The 20,224-nt window shown below is 37.8% G+C and overlaps 1 protein-coding gene across 2 annotated transcripts in view; it reads left to right on the top strand.

Moving 5' to 3' along the window:
• Window positions 1-20,224, top strand: part of MPP7 (MAGUK p55 scaffold protein 7) — a 218,128-nt gene that overhangs the window by 97,460 nt on the left and 100,444 nt on the right. For both annotated transcript variants that reach the window (XM_047865088.1, XM_047865087.1), the window contains exons 4-5: window positions 2,332-2,412; window positions 12,807-12,938. In XM_047865088.1, the coding sequence (XP_047721044.1) occupies window positions 2,332-2,412; window positions 12,807-12,938 (213 nt within the window). The remainder of the gene's footprint in view (window positions 1-2,331; window positions 2,413-12,806; window positions 12,939-20,224) is intronic.

Genomic DNA, 20,224 nt, shown 5'->3' with positions numbered 1-20,224 from the left:
GCGTTCTGAGAAAAGTCACAGGCAGGAGGAATGCTTTGGAGAAATAAAGACAAATGAGATATGTCTATTGCTGACAGTGCTAAAAAAAATGACAGATACTCGTATAGGAATGAGGCATATGAAATACATAAAAAGACAGGGTTGTTTTTAAAATGGATTATAAAGCATAGTAATGATTTATGGATATTAGACCTTTCCAAATTACCTTCATAACCAAAAAATAAATTTTAGAAGCAGTTGGCATTGATGGAGTAGTTAATTTCCTGTGGCTATAATTTTATTTTCGATCTGGGGGAGGGAGCTAACTTGCTGTTTCTTACTGTTAACTTTCAAACTCGGATGAATTGAGAGCGCACCTGGATAAACTATAAGACACCAAAGCTGCACAAGAAATCGGTTGTGTGTGAAGGCTCGTTTTAGTGATGTCCTGTTAACTTACCTGTTGCCTTTTAAACTTTTTACTTTGTTGTGATAAAACAAGCAGTAGTTCACTTGAGTAAAATATCAGGGCCATAAGTATAATTTAAGAAAACCAACCACCTTCCGAGGTTGATTTTCTTATATATATTTTATCTCCTAATTTAGATAATAAAGCATATGTAATAAATCTCTCAGATGTTTGCCGCCTGGTGAGTCCCCAGCCTCCCTTCCAGGTTTATCCAGAGATTACAAATTATCGGGATGTTTCAGTGTATGTGTTTTATGAGGCGACTCACTCCTGTGCATCGTAGAACCACAATTTTTGAAGTGAAGGTGTAGATAGAATTCTACAGCTGGAAGCTATAGTTGCCACTTGAGAAAGTCTTAAAAATCACCTTAAAGACATTGACTCTTGAGGGTTTGGGGAAATATTTGTTGATATCCAATGTGATTGAGGCCCAATCATATTACAGTATTGCTTTTAAAAAAAAATTAGAGACTTATACGGTAAATGTAGCATTTTCTAATTCATCCCAGCAATATGTTTAAATTTTTAAAAAGTGACTAAGGCATGCAGAGAGCCTTTTATGCCTTTTTGTAAGTTAGCGATTATTTCTAAGAATTATTTTAACTTGACAAAAATTTTACCTTGGAAAAGTAAAATCACTTTTTGAAATGTAACCAGTGAATTTATCAATTTTATCAGATTTTATTTTTTGTGTATAATTTATATTATGCCCTTCTTTTAGAGAAAAGTCCTTTTCCAGAGATAAGAACAGCTCTTTTTAAAAACCTTGGTGGAAACAAAAAGAAATTTCGTGCAATATCTTAAGAACGGTTTTTAAATGAAAATATATGTACATATTTTGAATTCTTTACTGAGTATTTCACAATTTTTTTTTCTTTTTTTAAATTTCTTTCTTCTAATGTTTATTTAAGAGAGAGAGGGAGGGGTAGAGGGAGAGAGAGAGAGAATCTCAAGCAGGCTCTGCTCTGTCCGTGCAGAGCCCGATGCAGGGCTCCAACCTCACAAACCATGAGATCGTGACTTGAGCCGAAATCAGAAGTCAGATACTTAACCAACTGAGCCACCCCAGCACCCCTGTAATTTTTTTTTTCTATTTGTTCTTGCTTTTCTTCTTTCGAAAATATATGATCCTTACCATACCTGAAATGGAACAGAATGTTGATAGGAACATCTCTAAGTGAAGAACATGAGACAGGTTCAAGGTTCTAACCCTTTCTTTAGCTAGAATCATCTACGGGCATTCTCGATCATTATAGTAGAATACAGTCAGCATTTTGGTACCAGAGTACTTGTCAACCTATTGTAAGTCATTTTATGATTAGCCTGGTTCCCATTTAACGGACTTCTTAGTCTGTGTAGGTACACATAATAAAAGTTTCAGACCATTTGCTCTTATTAGAGACATTCTAGTTCTTTTTCAGTTCAGCTCTAAACAGCAAGCTACTGTGGGCTTTTGGAAACCCTGTGGGTTTCACCACCTCATTCAGAAACTTTTTTTTTCATTTTTGTCTTTTTCTTCCTCTCTCTCTCTTTTAAAAAATCGTGTCAAAGCCTGATCCAGTCCTTTTTACAAGTGGTCCTTTGTTTGCATGCAAAAGACCATTCCTTAAGATGAAGTGCTGGGATTTGCCCTCATTGCAATAAATCAGAAGGTGATCTGGCTGATAGGATTTTTTTTAGTTCTACTCTCAGCCAAGATCCCGGGGTGGGACCTGGGCTACCAAGGGCCTAAAAAGAGGAGCAGTGATTGATCGTCTGTTTTCTTTCATGCTGACTTTTCCTTAATCACTGGAAAGTGGCAAGATAGATTCTCATTTGTCACACATGGAGCTACACAGTGCTCTTACTAAATGCTCTCTCTGTCCATGTGATCTCCCTTACAGCTGGCCGAAGAGCTTCAGAACAAGCCATTAAACAGTGAGATCAGAGAGCTGTTGAAACTGCTGTCAAAACCCAATGTGAAGGTGAGGACATGTAATAAATATCTTCCAGAAGAGCCACTTTCTGAGACTTCAGATGAATTTTGTTTCGAGCATCAATTTTCAGTAAATATCTTTTCAAATGGTGCCCAGCATTTTAATAACCTAAATTCCATTAAGGACAAAGAGTTGAGCTTTTGATGATAATGTGACCAACTACAAAATACTTTAATTGGGAAGCTCAGGGTTTAAGTTGGTGAATGTAATGTCACTTCAAGGTCAATTTCTCATTAAATGAAGGTAAGAGTACCGAATACAGAGCCTATTAGTGGTTTTGTTCAGGTTCATTTTACTTGGCTACTTGATGGTATTCCAGTATACTTGACAACAATGTCTATTTTCCTATAGGATCATTTTCGCTTTCCTCTTCCCTCCCTTCCCCGTCTTCCCCATCTCCTCTCTCTCTCCTGATTCATGTTTTAATATATGCTACCATCTTACAGAGCAGAGCAGTTTTCCAGTATAAAATATTAGGAAAATATTGGTAGGCAGATTTCAGTTCTCCCTACCATTTTTTAATTGAAGAATAATTGACATAACAATATTGTATTAGTTTTAGGTGTACAACATCATGTTCTGACATTTATATATATTATAAAATGGTCACTGTAATTAGTCTAGTTACCATCTGTCATGATACAAAATTGCTACATTATTATTGACTGTATTCCCCCTGTGGTCTACGACATTCCTGCATCTTATTAGTTTATAACTGGAAGATCGTACCTCTGAATCTCCTTTATGTATTTCACCCCTTCCCTGCCATTTTCTTTCCAGCTGTATCAGTTATCTTTCCTTCAAGGGTGGTTGGTCAACAGAAGTCATTTAAAAGTCTTCCTGTTAATTCAAAGGTCATTAATGCACTAAATCCCATAACGTGTACATTTTGGACTTGATACTCCTGTAATTACATGTGAAGTATTTTTCCATGAGTGAAAATTACGTATGGACAATGTGATTAGAATGACAATTTCTATTATCTATCTATTGTTTATCTTACGACAGTTTCTATTAAGCATACGTAGGCTGTCAAATGAATATTTCTGCATAGACACCAAAATTGGTTTTTGCCTTCCTTGAAAAATCTCCCGTGGAACTGTGCTATAATGGTCTTAAATTGGTAGTCAAAAAAGATGGTATTAAATAAAAGATGAAGCTAAAACAGGCACAAGCCATAATTCCTAATCCTTGTAAGTAAAAGAAATACATGAACATATTGTTAAAAATAAATGGACCCTGATTAGTAATTTGGAGTCATTGACTTGTACTGGTACAGAGGAGATTGAATTTTAGTTCTGAAAGAATAAGGAAATTAAAGACACAGTGTTCAGAAAGGTGAAGAGCTCAGAGTAAGAGATTCATAGGTAGAGAATTTTCTGAAAATGTCTTCATTTGGTCTCAGAGTACACATGAGAATTTAATATTGAACCAGAAAATGGTGAGGTTAGCAATGGAAGGCTTGTTAAACTCCTACTTGAGAGTGTTATCTTGGTTTGAGTATTAGAAATCAAAGAAGAATGTTTCTGACAAAAACCAACAACATGATTTGATATTCAAGAGTGTTTGGAATGGAATAGTTAGTAAAATATTATACTGGATGGAAACTGGTATTTACCTTGAGAGGGAGGTATGATTTTAGATGGTATTCAGCACCATTGGCTACAGCCTTATAATTGGATATTGAAACTTCGTTATGGTGAAAATATTTTAGATGAAGACTTTTAAAACTTTTTGTAATTATATAGCCATGTGGTAAAAGAATGGGTGGGAAGTCAGATTGAAAGGTGTATTTTCAGGAAGTTATGTGTAGGAAGTGGGTAAGATTGCAGACACATGACGTCACGATTGACAATGACAGTTTCTAGTTAGCCAGTCTTGGGAAAAAATCTTCCGTCCCATTTTGACCTAACATTTAACATTGATTTCTTTGAAATCATTTATATTAACTACCATCAATTTGAATTTCACTTTTTATAGGTAATTACTGTAAGAAGTCGTTTAGTAAACTAAAATATTTGCTTATCTTTTTTTCAAAGCAGAAGCAAGGTACAGTAGAATATGACAGGGGTCCCTGAATTATAAGTTGAACTGACAGTTTTAAATATGAAAAATGTAACTCCCAGATGTTAATTTGAATACTGTTTTTAATTTTTTAGTGGTTAAGAGAAATAATTATTTGCTAGTTAAAGATGGCTGTTCCATTTAAAATACTTAGTGCACAGTAGTGAAAAGAAGCCTGAGGTGTACCTCCAAAGCAATAATGATGTTTATAAACAGACGCGGATATATACAACCAAATATATAGCCACTATGAGAAGGCTACTATGTGTGTCCTACAGATCTGCCAGCTCTTTTTTGAAAAGTTTTAAAACTTTCTCTGATTATTTATAATGTTGCCAGAGTCAGATCTTCATTCATTCGTTCTCAAATGTCCCATGCCTACTCTGTGCCAAGCCCTGTAGATAGAACTTGCAGAAGGTACATGAAGGCTAATGCAGCTGACAGGAGAAATGTTGGGTAAAAGGATGCATAGAAATACTGTGGAACACAGAGGAGAGGGGTGGTAAATCTAAATTTGGGAAGTGGGGAGGGGGCTCAAGAGAACTTTGCAGAGGCAGTGACATAGAAGTTGAGCCCTGAAGATTGGCTTCGAGGTCACCAAAAAAAGGAAAAGGAGTGAGAGATGAGTCAGGGGGGGAGATGTGAAAACCGATGTTTTAAATAAGGTGAATAGCATATGAAATCCCATCAAGTAACTTGTCAAGTTTGAAGACACAAAATAAGTTCAGTGTGGTTGAGCAGTAGCTTGTGGCAGAGGGGAGGGGGCGGGAGTTCAGAGCTAGACAGGGGATCCTTTGAGTGGCAGGGGGTGGTGGGGGGGGGCATATATGTCCTGGTTTGCCCAGGAAGTGTGGTTTGTGCCTGTGGTCCCAGCATGATTATTAATAGCCTCCTTCCCATTCTTTTGTTTCCTTCTTTAGATGATAAATTAACATGGCCGCCCTTACTGTGAGCATCTTAAAAAGTTTGGGTGTCATCCTAAGAGCAGTTGGAAAGCCACTGAAAGGATTTAAACAGGCAGGCTACACAGTCGCTTTCGTGAACAGGTTCTCAGAGTGGAAGGGGGTGGTAGGGTGGGAGAAGTGGAATGCTGAATGGAGGAAGGCCAGCCGCGAGCCTGAGGAAGTAATCCAGGTGAAGCACGATTATGGCCTTAGTGAAGGATGTGAGGGGATGGCAGTGGGGGATGGGTGGAACTGGATGTAGCTTCAGTACGTGGTATTGGCACAACTGGTTGATTACTGGGGGAAAAAATATATATATCTAATGTGTATTATATATAATGTAATACATAGTGAATTCCAACTAGATTAAAGATTTGAGTATAAAAATTTGGACCATAATCATGGGATCAAGAAGAAACCTTAATAACCTCAGGAACAGAGGGACAGATAGACACCCACACACAGGAAAAGTACAAAAAAAAATCCGTGAATGAGGTTAGAAGAAATTGTTTATTTATGTAAATAATTTATATTGGTCTTTAATAAGGTGTGATAACTTATTACTTTGACTCTAATTTTCCTTTTTACAAGGGACTTGCTGGAGACTTAAAAATAGGACATTTTTTGAGACTATGTACTTGCATTTCTAATTCAAACCGTGAAGAAAGTAGAAGTTCCTATTTCCATTGCTCTGTTAGTGAAGATGAGCATCATGCCGTATGTTTAGTGACTTTTTGTTTTGTCCATGAACTGTGTGACCTTTCAGGAATAGCTCCTGTCCACTGGCTGCATTAATTTTCCTTTTCTGCATGCAGAAATATTACATATATATTTTCCCATTATAAATAGAGTGCACTACTTTTTGTTCTGTGCACTTTTAACATTTTGATATTTTGTGGACTTCTGTTTGGAGTAACACTTATCTAACTTCTCTCTTAGAGGTAGATATTTCTGTTTTTTGTTTTTTGTGGGTTTTTTTTGCTATTTAAACAGCACTATAATGCACATCTCTTGTATATTTCAGAATTTTATTGGGGATATAAATTGTTGGGTTAAAACGTGTGTATCTTTGAAATTTCAGTAGTGATTGCCAGTTGTCCTTAGCAATGACCTGGACAGGTCCTCTCAGCGTACATTGCCGGCCTCACACGTGAGAAGGTCCTTTGCTGCATGCCCTTGCAAGCCCTGTGCAATTAACGTTCTTTTTCATTTTTGCTAATTGATCACCACTGGAATATATGTCAGTACTTTTCCTGTACAGCTTGTTGCCCTGGGGTCTCCAATAGTTAGGAAATGACTTGTCATTTTGTAACAGTTGTCTCACATGAAGGCTGTCAAAGATGTAAAGATTATACCCAGTCTTGAAATCTCTGAATCAGTCAGTTGCCACATACGAACAATAAATAATAATTACTCTTATTACTCAGTAGTGGTTACAAGATACAGTCTTACTGTCCAAATCTTCAAGTAACGAAGCATCAAAGAAACAACAGATGGTGAGAACAGGGAAGTGGTATAGTGAATAGCACAAGGCGTCAGTAGAAGCGATAGGATGTGGGAGCTTCCTGTGGTGATGGGGTGGGCAAGAGCAATAGTGGTGGCCTTTGGGGGCACTCCTCTGAAGGGATATGGATCTCTACGGCGACTTTTTTTCCCGGGAGGCAGAGAGTCATTAATAAATAAGATCCACTCCTAGGCATTGCATGGCCACATTATAGGCAGATCCACCTCTCCAAGTCCTCATTCAGAGGCTCATTTTTTGATAAAACAGTGAAGTGACATCATCGCTAGAGCATGGTATTATAATTTAGGGAAGTTGGGGGAAATTTGGTGGGTTTTAAAAAGGCAATAAAATAAGAAGATTTGTTGAAATTTTTAGCTTTCCAAAACATGTCCTTACCAGAAATTACTCATTGCCTGAGCATGTAGAATGGATGAGACTTCATTAAAGCATGCAAAAGGGACAAGTTAAGCTTCCTTCTGGAGGAATAAATCAGTGTTTCTCATTCTTATGAGTTAGACACTTAATTCTGTGGACCTGACAGGTACTTTGAACATACAATTGACTCCAGGGGGTCCAAAGCAGTGAGAGCCTGTGTGCCTGATGGGTTAGAAGGCCTAGTGTTCAATTTCCTGCATATTCTTCTGAACAACAGGTAAACCCATCAGTTGTGATTGGGTGATTATGGCATATGGAAATACAATTTTCTTATTTAGGTGTGTTGCCTTTCAAAAGGACAATCTGTATATTGAAGAATAAAGTCACCACAGTTAAAAAACAGGAAAATAGAATACAAAGTTACTTTTAGTTCAGAATAAAAATGTTGGCTAACCAAAAATACTTGTAAAGCAAAGCTATTAAAAATTAGGAACTTAGTATTTGTAAATCTTGGAATCCAGACATGGAGATGAAAAGCTAAAGAGGAAAAAATACATAGCTGGTGTTACTAATATTGCCTATCAACCATAATAATCATTTTATTTTAGAAGATGTTTATTAGTGATCTCTATTAGTCTTAATTATGTGCAGGATAGTTACCATAGATACCCAGATAATGGACATTTCTGATGTTCTTCATTCAACTCTTTATAAACCCATATTCCCATCTATTGTCATTCCTATCTTCCTGTCTGAAAGACTTCCTGTACCATTTCTTGTAATGCAAGTCTTCTGGTGATCTATTCCTTCAGCCTCTGTATGTGTTTAAAAACTCTCCAATATCTCTTCTTTTCTCAAAGATATTTTTGCTAGGTATAGAATTTTCGGTTGGCGGTTTCTGAGTATTTTAAAGATGCTGCTCTTTTATCTTGTGGCTCACGTTTCTGAAGTGTGTTGTCATTATTATCTTTTTTCTCTTGGCTGATTTTAAGATTTTTTTTTCTTTCCAACTGGTTTTAAGCAATACAGTGTTATTTTTTTTATGCTTTTTGTGCTTAGATACAGATAGAGGCTTTTTTTTACCCCATCACATTTGGAATATTTTCTACCATATTTCTTTAGATATTTTTTTAGCACTTCTCCTTTCTTTGGAGATGCCAGTTAGGTGTATATAAGTTGTCCCATGGCTCAATAATGTTCATAATTTTTCACTATGTCTTCTCTTTGTGTTGTTTCATTTTTGATAGTTGATAAATTGCTTTAACTACAAGTGTTAATCTCATTCACTGTACTTTTTTGAAGTACATACATTGTATCTTTTATCTCTAGAAGTTTGATTTTAATCTTTCTTGTGTATTGCAAGTCTCAGTTTTCAGTCTTCCATCTAATTTTTTAAGCATTTGGGATACAGTGATAGTAATTGTTTTCCTTCCCTTGTCTGAAGTCTATTTGTGTAATTTCAGGATTTGGTTCCATATAATTCTATCATCTGTGTAATTTTCAGGGTTTAGTTCTATAGCATTGTTTTTCTTCATTATAAGTAGTATTTCCTTCTGTCTTCATATGCCTGATAACTTTTGTTAGTAATTGATTGACTCCCAGTCAGTATGAGTTTTACTTTGTTTGATGCTGAATGTTTTTATACTTTTATAGATAATATTCTTGAGGTTTTTTTTTTCTGTTATATAATTAAGTTACTTGGGAACATGTTGATTCTTCAGAGTCTTGCTTTTTAAGCTTTGTTGGGTGAGATCTTAGCTGTGTTTAATTTTGGGCTATTTACCACTATTAAGACAGTATTCCTCTCTTCACTATCCTCAGTGCCCTGCACATGCCAAGCCTTTTTCCCCTGATGGAAACAGGAGTTCTTCCTGCCCTGTGTGAGCTTTGCCAGTTGTTCTCTGCAAGGCAGAGTTTTTTAAACTTGGAACTGTTGACATTTGGGGGTGGAAAATTATTGAGGGAAGGGATGGCAGGAGAGGGCAGGGGACCATCCTGTGTGCTGTCAGATGTTTAGGTGCATCCCTGACCTCTGTGCACTAGATGGCAGTAGCATCCCCCACACTGAGACAACCCAAAATGTCTCCAGACATTACTAAGTGGCTACTGGGGAGTAAAATTGTTCTCTACTGATAACCACTGCTCTAATCCTTTCTGGTAGTTTTTTGGGTTTTTTTGTTTTGTTTTGTTTTTGTTTGTTTGTTTTTTTGTATGTATGCCTTGGCTAAGGATTCAGGGGGGACCTACTGAAGATCTCCGGAGCCCTTTGCCCATCCCGCTGTCTTCTCTTTCATACCCTTGAGACCCTGAGAACTTTAGTCTCTCATCCTCCCAGTGTTCCCAGCTTTGTTGTCTCAACTTAGGAAGACCAGTGGGTTCTACCCAGGGCCTTCTCCCCCAACACAGCCAGCAAACTCTGGGCTTAAGAGGCTCACATTTGTATCCTGTCTTCCGGTGATCACTATCCTTCATTGTTTGGGTCCAGTGTTTTCCAAAACCATTGTTTCATCTTTTTTTTTTTTTTTTTAAGTTTTCTGTTTTTTAGTTATTTTCCGGTGGAGTTCTTAATAACTTCAACTTGGCTCTCATCCTCATTCTTGAACGATGCTTTTCCTAAATACACAATTTTGGGCTGGCTGTTATTTTTTCTAAGCATTTTCCAGATATTTTAACTGGCTTCTAGCTTCCACTGTTGCCAATCAGTCATCTCTCAGTCATTTTGTTTGTGTTTCCTTTCTGATGTTCTTCAGGTCTTCTCTCTTCAGTCTTCGGTGTGCTGTAGTTTCACTATGATGTATCGAATCTTGCATTTCTTTTTATTGTTCCTGCTTCCTGATGGATACATTGGGTCTCCTGACTCTTCAGACTCCATCTGTCATTACTTGTCAAAAATTTCAGCCATTGTCTCTTCAGATATTTCTTCATCTTGATGCTGTTCATACTTTTACTTTGAAACTCAGGTCAGATGCAAAAAACACCAGCCCCCAAGGAAAAAACATTAATTAGGCTCGTTAAAATTTGGATTCCTTGTTAGTCAAAAAACCCTAACAAGAAAGGGAAAGGGAAGCTACCAAACATGAGAATACATTTGCCGCATATGTAACCAACAAAGGCTTGGGTCCAGTATGTTATAAAGAATTCTTACAAAACAGTAAGAAAAAGACAGATGGAATATAAAAATGTGTGAGGATCTTGAACAGGCATCTTACAAAAACAGATTTCATTAGTTATAAGAAAAATGGAATTCCAACCATAAGAAGATACCATTATGCATCCAGAATGGCGAGATTGAAATTACTAATGTGAAATGTTGGGGATCATTTGATACAACTAGAACTCACTTAAGTTGTTGGTAAGAGTACAGTTGGGACAAGCACTTTGAAAAACTGTCTCTTATCTGGTAATGTTGAATATACTTAGAACCCATGACCCAGACTTTTCTTTCTCAAATATACTTGACCTTTGAACAATGCAGGGACTAGGGTCACTGACTCCCTACATGTTAGAAATTTGTGAACTCGTGTGTAACTTTTGACTCCCCAGAATTTAACTACTGATAGCCAACTGTTTCTTAGAAGCCTTACCAACAGCAAAATATTTTGTGTGTTATATGTATTATATACTGTATTCTTCCAATAAACTAGAGAAAAGAAAATGTTAAGAAAATTATGAGGAAAATAAAATACATTTATTATACTGTATTTATCAAAAAATATCCACATATAAATGGACCCATGCGATTCAAACCGATTGTTGTTCAAGGGCAAGCTATGCTTAACCCATATTGTGTGTGTGTGTGTGTGTGTGTGTGTGTGTGCGCGCGCGCGTGCACACACGCACACATGTGCATGCATCAAAAGATAAGAAATATTAATAGTAGCACTATTTATAATAGCCAAGAACTGAAATCATTCTAAATGTCCCCCGAAGGCATAGAAAATGTGAAATATACATACTTGGAAAAATGGACCATAGGTGAATGCACCTGGACCATTAAGAGGCTATTGCAATTCTCCAGGTAAAACACAATGACATCAATGAGCTAGATCAGGTATCCCCCAACTTTTCCTATAAAAACGGTCTCTTGCTTCCACTCAGTTTTTGTTCTTGTAACATGACGGCAGCTATAAACAATACATAAATGAATGAAGAACATGTCACAGTAACATTTCATTTACAAAAACAGATGGCATAGTTTGCCAGTGTCTGCTCTAAGAGCTGAGAGAATAGAACACATTTTAGGATATATTTTGCAAGTAGATTTAACAGAATATAGATTGGGTGTTGAGGAGTGTAGGGTGGAGGAGAGATTTGTTTCAAGGATGATTTCTAGGCTTCTGGCTAGAGTAATTTATGGATTGTGGTGGTGGTGATAGAGAACAAGTTCGTTAAAAGTCTAAAACCCACTCTCCTAAAATAATAGTGACATGTCAAGATTTGAGTGTTTTTCTGGTCTTTGGTCCAGAATGACAATGTGACTGTATTTTGTGGAGTTTTAGCCACCATGACAGTAATGCCTAGGAAAACTTTTATTTTATTCTTTAAAAAAATTTTTTTTTTAACATTTATTCATTTTTGAGAGTGAGAGAGACAGACCATGAGCAGGGGAGGGTCAGAGAGAGAGGGAAACACAGAATCCAAAGGAGGCTCCAGGCTCTGAGCTGCCAGCACAGGGCCCGACGCGGGGCTTGAACTCACAGACCACGAGATCATGACCTGAGCCGAAGTCGGACACTTAACCAACTGAGCCACCCAGGCACCCCTATGTTATTCTTTTATACACATATTACTTAACCTGTTACACAACAAATGAAAAGGTGAGAAAACAGGAGAAGAATGAAAGTAAATTGCATTGGTCAGTTCCTTTTGTGTTTTCTGCTAACAGTAGAAAGGGAAAAATACAGTTTTCTCAGACTCCTACTGGCTCATTGACAATGTACCTGTGGCCTCATTTTCTCCCTCCTAGCCAAAGTACTAAGCCCCCACCCCTGTCCCCAGCTGCCACCCTTATAAGGATGAACCAGAGAATATACAGGTGAGAGTACTTTTTAAAAAATTTTTTTTAATGTTTATTCATATTTGAGAGACAGAAAGAGACAGAGCATGGCAGGGAAGGGGCAGAGAGGGGGAGACACAGAATCTGAAACAGGCTCCAGGCTCTGAGCTGTCAGCACAGAGCCCAACGCGGGGCTCGAACTCACAGACTGTGAGATCATGACCTGAGCTGAAGTCGGATGCTCAACCGACTGAGCCACCCAGGCGCCCCAGGTGAGAGTACTTTGATGCTGATCTTGTCCTCCATGAGGGTAGGCAGCTAAGCAGAGCTGCTGTTGGCTGCTGTATGTACTCCCATTCCTAAGATGCTCTTTTTCAAGTAGTTGCCTATGACCATTGTTATGTCAACACTGTAACCCCAGTTTGATTTTCTTTATAGCTTGATGTGTTTGGGATTTTAAATTTGATTGATTTTTCCCCCCAAATTCTGACTTTGATAGGCTTTGCTCTCTGTACACGATACTGTGGCTCAGAAGAATTACGATCCGGTATTACCTCCTATGCCTGATGATATCGATGATGAGGAAGATTCCGTAAAAATCATTCGTCTGGTCAAAAATAGAGAACCGCTGGTGAGTTTTGGTGTACGGTTTATGCTCAGACATGAGTAGGTACCATGATAAAACCAAATCTGATGGGGCCACACCATTTATTCCTCTCTTTAAAACATAATTTTTCTGCATTTTTAAGCTTTAAAATAAATAGAGCATACATGTCTAAAAAACATTATTTAGAAAAATGAAAAAAAAAAGCCAAATAAAACGGCAGCATTTTATTGGTTAGAGCAATAATTTGTAAAATGTGATGTTGACCTTTATAAAAGAAAGCATACCATGAGCCAGTCACAGCTGATTTAAGACTAAACGGTGCAACTAAAAATAATTGCTCTGGCTTTTCTAGAAAGCTGATTTATTTTAAAGTAAAGGAGAAATTAATCAAATGTCTTTTATTTCAAAATGTTAATGTAGGGGCGCCTGGGTGGCTCAGTCGGCTAAGTGTCTGACTTCGGCTCAGGTCCTCATCTCACAGTTTGTGAGTTTGAGCCCTGCATTGGGCTCTCTGCTGTCAGCGCAAATCCCACTTTGGATCCTCTGTCCCTCTCTCTCTCTCTGGCCCTCCCTTACTCTCTCTCTCTCAAAAATAAATAAACATAGAAAACTGTAAATGTACCAATTTATTTTAGCACCGGAATTTATACAATGTCAAATTGCATCAAGGGGTCTGTGGTGAGCAGAATGGTGTTCCCCACCATGCCCAATGATGTCACGTACTAATCTTCAGAACCCGTGAAATACTACTTTAAATAGCAGAGGGACTTGTCAAGATTTGGTAAGGATCGTTTGATGGGAAGATTATCCTGGGTTATCTGGTGGGGCCCTTGTCATCACAAAGGTTTTTACTGAAGTGGGAAGGGCAGCACATCAGAATTACAAAAAGGAGACGTGATGATAAAAGCAAAGGTTGGTGTGATGTTGCCATGAGCCGCGGAATGCCAGAAGCTTCTAGAAACTGGAAAAGGGGAGGATCAGATTCTCTCCTAGATCCTCCAGGGGGAACACAGCCTTGCTGACACCTTGACTTTAGCTCCAGGACCCTCAATTGGCCCTCCTGTCTCCAGAACTGTAAGGTAACAAATCTGTGTCACAAAATTTGTGTGGCACATTTGTGCGGCACATTTGTCATGGCAGCAGTAGGATAGTAGTACAGAGTGTGTCCATATTTTGCTGAAACTGCATTCAGAAGAAAAATAAATTCCACTGTCTAGCAGTTGATTTTAAATGTGTTGGGGCCCATTTTTTTTCTAATTGAGACATTTTGGTATTCTTAAAGCAAATAGCAGGGGATAATGCAATACTTGCTGGGCACTGTGTGAAGTACTTTACATATGTTACATTTATCTTCATAGTTGGTATGTCTTTTTCCATTTTTATAGACTAGGAAATGGATACGCAAAGAAGTGAAGGAACTTACTTATTACAGCTAATGAGTGGTAGAATGGAGGTCCGGGCCCTTTACCTGCAAATACTAGTTTTTTTTCTTCTACACCATATTGTATCTGTCTACTTGTCCCTTACAGGTTTTTTTCATGTTCTTGTTTTGTTTAAGGGCAACTTTGGTACGTTGATAACTGCACTGGATACTCCTACCCAGAAAAAAACACACAGATAGATTTCGTGTGATACAAAGGAATTTATTGAGACCCTAATGCCCACCCATGGATGTCCTCGGGCTCCCTGTATTCCTGGTTAAGATTATTTAATGTAGATTATAAGTTTGTGCCTTTAATATGTGGTTTATAACTCTGTAATGTCTCTTGGTATTTATTAAATAGAAGGTGATATACTTAGCAAGGATAGATGGCATGCATTTTGGATGTAGAAAGATCTTTCTCAGGGTCTATCACCATACAGTGACTAATTCTTGGTGGCTTCTGTGCATCCCTCGATAAATACATTTTTTTGTTTTGTTTTGACAACTTCAGGCACTTGGATAACCGAAAGGCTGACCATCTTGAGGAGTTCAGGAATTCATTAGGAATAATTTCTTTGATCAGTTGTAGTTTTCCCAGGGGCAGTGGCTTTTGGTGTGTTGGCTTCGTGGGCTAACATTTAAAGCACCACCAGCAATGTTTATGTCCTGAGCCTCTCTTGATCAAAGAACATCTTCAAAATGTTTGTCAAAGCAATTAGGCATGCACTGCACTGAGATTTTTTAAGTTTTAACTGGACCTGCTGCAAATTAGTTTCAATTTAAAAAGCAGTCGAATGAAGTATAGAAAATAACCTACAGTTGTGTTATCATCCTTTGTTACTGAGTATATCACATGCTTTATAGCTAGTCAGCATGTCACAGCTTAAATAATTAGATCTAACTTTGACATCATCATCCTTTGTTAGCTCTCTTTTGTCCAAGTTTATATAATATAGAATATTTAAGAGGAGAATCTGAACTGGGGTAAATGGCAAGTTAGAGTTGATCAGACCAGGCAAATTTTTACATACACAGTGCAAGAGAAGAGAGGGAGTACAAAATACCCACAACGTTGTTACTTAGGTGAGGAGAAGTACCATGCATTCAGGTAGCAAGAATAGAAGGAAATGCATGGGAGTGAAAATTTCAAGTTTCCTTATGATTATTTGGAGCCTGTGGGGCTCGGCAGGTGCTAGGAAGAGGCTAGAGATTTAGGAAAGGGAACCAAGTAAATTTAAAAATTGGTTGAATTGTTAATTTGTTTAAAAATTATTTCTCTTAAGCATGAGGATGTTTTCCGGATTTGTAACATTTGTATATGCAGGGGCTATCTTCAGCATTTCTTGGAATTGTTCAGTTCCTTATTCATGTACCATGGTTTAATTTGACAACTTTGTAATATACTTGAAAGCAACTTTCCTTTCTACTTCATCTCAAATGTGGGGTGTTTAAAAATTTTAATGCTGTTTCATTTGGATCCATAATTTTTATTCTGCTCTTTGCCTATTTTACATGAATTAAAAGTTGTCATATTCATTTTTCCATTATTTAAAAGTAAATTAATAAAAGTTTTTTTCCCCAAACATATGCAGTTAACGTCTCTAAACTAGGTTTATGTTTTATATTATTTTTATGTTTAAGGCAATCTAAAGCAATTTCAAGTACTTTGAAGTTATTTTACTTTAAAAAATTACTGTAGTTACTTGTCCTTTGTCTTCCTTCTGAGCCACAATTGTGTGTTTCTTGTTCAAGGAACTGTATTTAAAAAAAATAAAAATAAAAAACTTCATATAGACAACAACATCTACATGGGACGAAGAAATTCCCAAATTATTTGTTAGGATTTCTGAGAAGAGTATTAAGATTTCAGATGTCATTTCAACCTTGGAATATGAAATCAAGTGAGGAGAATTACTTATCTTGAACTTTATTTCATCCAAATGATAATTAGTGTATTATTTTTAGTTTGACAGTTACAAAGGTAAAGTAGGATTCTTGGGTGAGTACATTTAAGGTTTAAAAAATGTACTACTCAGAAAAGTAGGAAATGGTTATTTTCAACAAACTTGTCATTTTACATTTGTCAAATGTCACTTGTCATTTTGGAGAGGTTCTTGGAAAAGCCACAACTACCAAAGGGGTAGAAAGTGGGGGAGAAGCAGAAGCCGAGAGAAGATTGAATCTAAGGCATCCTTAGGAGAATGAATCCAAGTGGTAAGAGTCAGAAATAGTTAAGACGCGAGAAGCAATGCTGAAGTAAAATTCTAGTGATTGGATCATCAGGAAATTTTTGGCAAATGATTCCAGAGTAAAGGCTATAAGATTTAACAATGAAGGGGGGTTAGTTTATCCATATGATTTAAGAGTTTACTTTTGTCTGTTAGATTGAGGCATAATGTGGTGAAATAAACACCAGGCTTGGATTAGAGGACCTAAGTGGGAGGTACTCTGGTGTCCCTTCTTTGCTCTATATCCTTGCAGGACCAAGTCAGTTAATCTCACAGGCTGAGGCTTCTTGTGTGAAAATCAGGAGATCTGCCTCTTCAAGAGTGTTTTGAATGTCAACTAGCATATAATGTACTTGAAATGCTTTGTATGCATTATGCAAGCACTATATAAATGTTGTATAGAATGATACGTAGAAGCTCTCGATGACGGTTGTTGGAGAGGACCATTTCCAGGGAAAAGAGGCAGTGAGCACAGATCATGTAGGTGTTTGCAATGGAAAGGTGAGATGGTGATAGTTTAAGGGGAGGGATGGATAAATGAATTGAGAGAAGGAGAGAAAAACAATGGTCAGGATGCAGGGAGCAGAGCTATCCTCCCTCCCCATGAATTTGGAACAATTTGTATCTGTTTTATGCAGAAATAATAATAAACATTATTTTTTAGGCACCCTTTAAGAAAGTGACCTTCACTTAGTGAGTGAGTGGATTATGATCTTAATGTTCAGTTTCTTGTATGGGTTGTCCTTCTTGCTTCTTTTAGAACAGTGCTGCTCCAACTTTGGTATCCTAAGAATTACCTGAGGTGCTTACTTAAAACGCAAACTTCACCACCTCTACCCCCAGAGAGTCTGCATCAGTAGGTTTCAGGTGGGACCTGGGAATCTAGATTTTTTAAATGTCTCAGATGTTCTTGATGCAAATGTTTGGTAGATGATGCTTGAAACCACTTTGATTTCAAAGGTTCAACCTGGAATCAACAGCGCTACCTGCTTAAGGAGGTCTTAGAATATTGGCAGTATTGTAGGACATGCATTTTTTATGGAGACATCATGATAGCATGGGCTCATCAGGTCCTCTTTTATAAACCATTTTACAGCAGTAGCAAGACAAACGTAACCAGAATTTTAACTTCTCAATCTAACCCAAAGTTCTCTATACTCTATTTTTTGGGTCAAAATCACATAGAATAAATTCAAAATAATTACATAAGGAAATATGTAAGTACTAAAACATTAGATACAACTTTATTTTCCTTGTGCTATCTGCACCATAGGACTGTAGACTTTTGTACAAAATGGCATGTAATGTGTTCTATTTTAATGAGTTTTGATCTTCTTTTCACGCAAGTACGTTCCACTAAGAATACCTCAAAGAATTGTGGTAATAGGAGTTTGGAAAGAAAGACGGAAGCGGAAATCTTCAAGAATGAAGGGATCAAAACGAAGGTTGAGTCAAGGGCTAGCATCATGTAGAAAGTGGGAGATCATTTCTCAGGGTCCATAGTTCACCCTCCGGGGATAGGTAGAGTCAGCAGGTTGCAGGCACCCCTGTTTCAAGGTTTGTATCTGCAACAGAGTAACCCTTCAGTGTGGCAGTGCTATTCTTTACACATTCTAGAAGTGATTTCATCCAGCCCCTGGCTTTAAAAATCATCTGTGTGTCAGTGACTCCCAAGTCGATTTTTCTTCCAGATCTTTTTTTCTGAGCTTTAAATTTGTATGTCCATCTGTGTACTTGATATCTCCACTGGAATGTCGAATAGACATCTCTGTCTTCACGTGTCCAAAAGTAAACTGATCTTTGTCCCCAAATTCATTCCCCTCCTAGGATTCCTCCTCTCAGTTGATTACAATCCCATCTTCCTAATAGCTCCGCCAAAAACCAGAGTCCGTCTTTGATACCTTTCTTCTTTCATGTACCCTTTCCAGTCCTTTGGGAATCCTTTTGGCTGTACCAGTAATATATCCAGACTGTTCATCACTTCACCTCCTGCCAGTCAGATCCAAGCCTCCTTCATCTTTTTCCCGGATTAGTTTAACAACCCCCAATTTGTTTCCTTGCTTTAGCCCTTGCATTCCTGCACTCTTTTCTTAACACAGTAGGTGGAGCGAACCTTTTAGATTATGACACTCACTCACGCCGTTCAGCTTCTCCTTGTTTCTTTCAGAATAAAATCCAGAGCCCCCACGATATAATCTACAAAGTTCTACATGATCTCCCTGATGCCATCTACTCTCACTTCCTCCTGCTTCTCCCCTTTTACCTTACTCCAGCCACATTGGCTTTTTTGCTCTTCCTTGATCACTCCGTTCCATTTACAGCCTCATCCTAGCACTTCTGTACTGTTTTCATCTATTCTTTCTCTTTGGCTAACTCCTTCGTTTCCTTTTTATCTTTCTTTACTCAGATTTCATCTTCTCATTGAAGCCTGTGTCTTTACATTGTCTTCCCTGCCGCTCTCATACCCACAGTAGTAGCCACTTTCTAACATACTATATGTCTAATTATTTCATCATTTGTTTATTGTCTTTCTTTCTTGTTAGATGTAAGTTCCATGAGGGGGCAGAAATGCTTAGTTTTTTTCACCAATACATTACATGCCCTTAGAACCTTGCACAGAGTAGGCTCTCAGTAAACATTTGTCAGCTTCATTGAATCACGGAATAAGTCAAAAGGACTAGCATTAAGCACAACAAACTGGATGGTCCTATGTTGAAAAATAGTATAATTCATAGTGAAGCAAGAGGTTTACTCCAATTACCTAATTCTGTGTTACAAACCACCCCCAAATTTTGTGGCTATACAACATTATGTATCATAGTTTTAGAGGTTGATAGGCTCAGTTGGGTGGTTATTAAGTAGAGTCCCTCATATGTTCAGTTAGGTGGTGGCTAAGGCTGGGGTCATCTGTGAACTTCATTCCTATGACTGATGCCTGGATTGGGATGGCCAGAAAAATGGGGGCTGATCAGACAGCTCTTTCCAGATGACCTCTCCACTTGGCTGCGTGGGCCTCCTCACAGCATGGCAGTAATCATTTCTTACATGGTGTCTGACTTCCCACAGAGCAAGTATTTCAAGAGGCCCAGCTGGCAGCTGCAAGCCCTCCTATAGGCTTACATGCCTTAGGACCATTTTCACCACTTGGTATGGGAATAGGGCATATGCGCATACAGAGAAGGAGGGAATTGATGATGTCCATCGTAGATAAGCTAATGCAAGGGCAGTGAACTTATAATTTGTGAATAAAAAGTTAAAGATATAGGGTAAGCAATATCGAATAGTTAAGACTAAAAATAGCATTCTGATCAGTTTGCCTTGGATAGGTCCTGACTTCACTGTACGCTAATTTTCTGATCTTAGATCATAGCCGTTTGTGATTATTTTCTCATCTATAAAATATGGATGAGCAGAGACTTGGATTCAAGGTGGTGGTGTAGGAAGATTCTGAACTCCTTCCTTCCCATGAATACAACAAATACACAACTCCATATAGAATAATTTGAAAAAGACTAGAAAACTGGATGAACAGAGCCTCTATGATAAAGGACAAAAAGGACAGCATTGGATAGGAGAGGCAGAGACACCGACTTGCAAGAAAAACAAAAAAACACACATACACACACACACACACCCCACGGTAGGTGCAGTGATCCACA

The sequence above is a fragment of the Prionailurus viverrinus genome, chromosome B4 (genome assembly GCF_022837055.1).
Source record: "Prionailurus viverrinus isolate Anna chromosome B4, UM_Priviv_1.0, whole genome shotgun sequence".
In the NCBI taxonomy this organism is placed as follows: domain Eukaryota; kingdom Metazoa; phylum Chordata; class Mammalia; order Carnivora; family Felidae; genus Prionailurus; species Prionailurus viverrinus.
The sequence above is the reverse complement of the archived record's forward strand: the minus strand, read 5'-3'. Positions and strand labels throughout refer to the sequence as shown.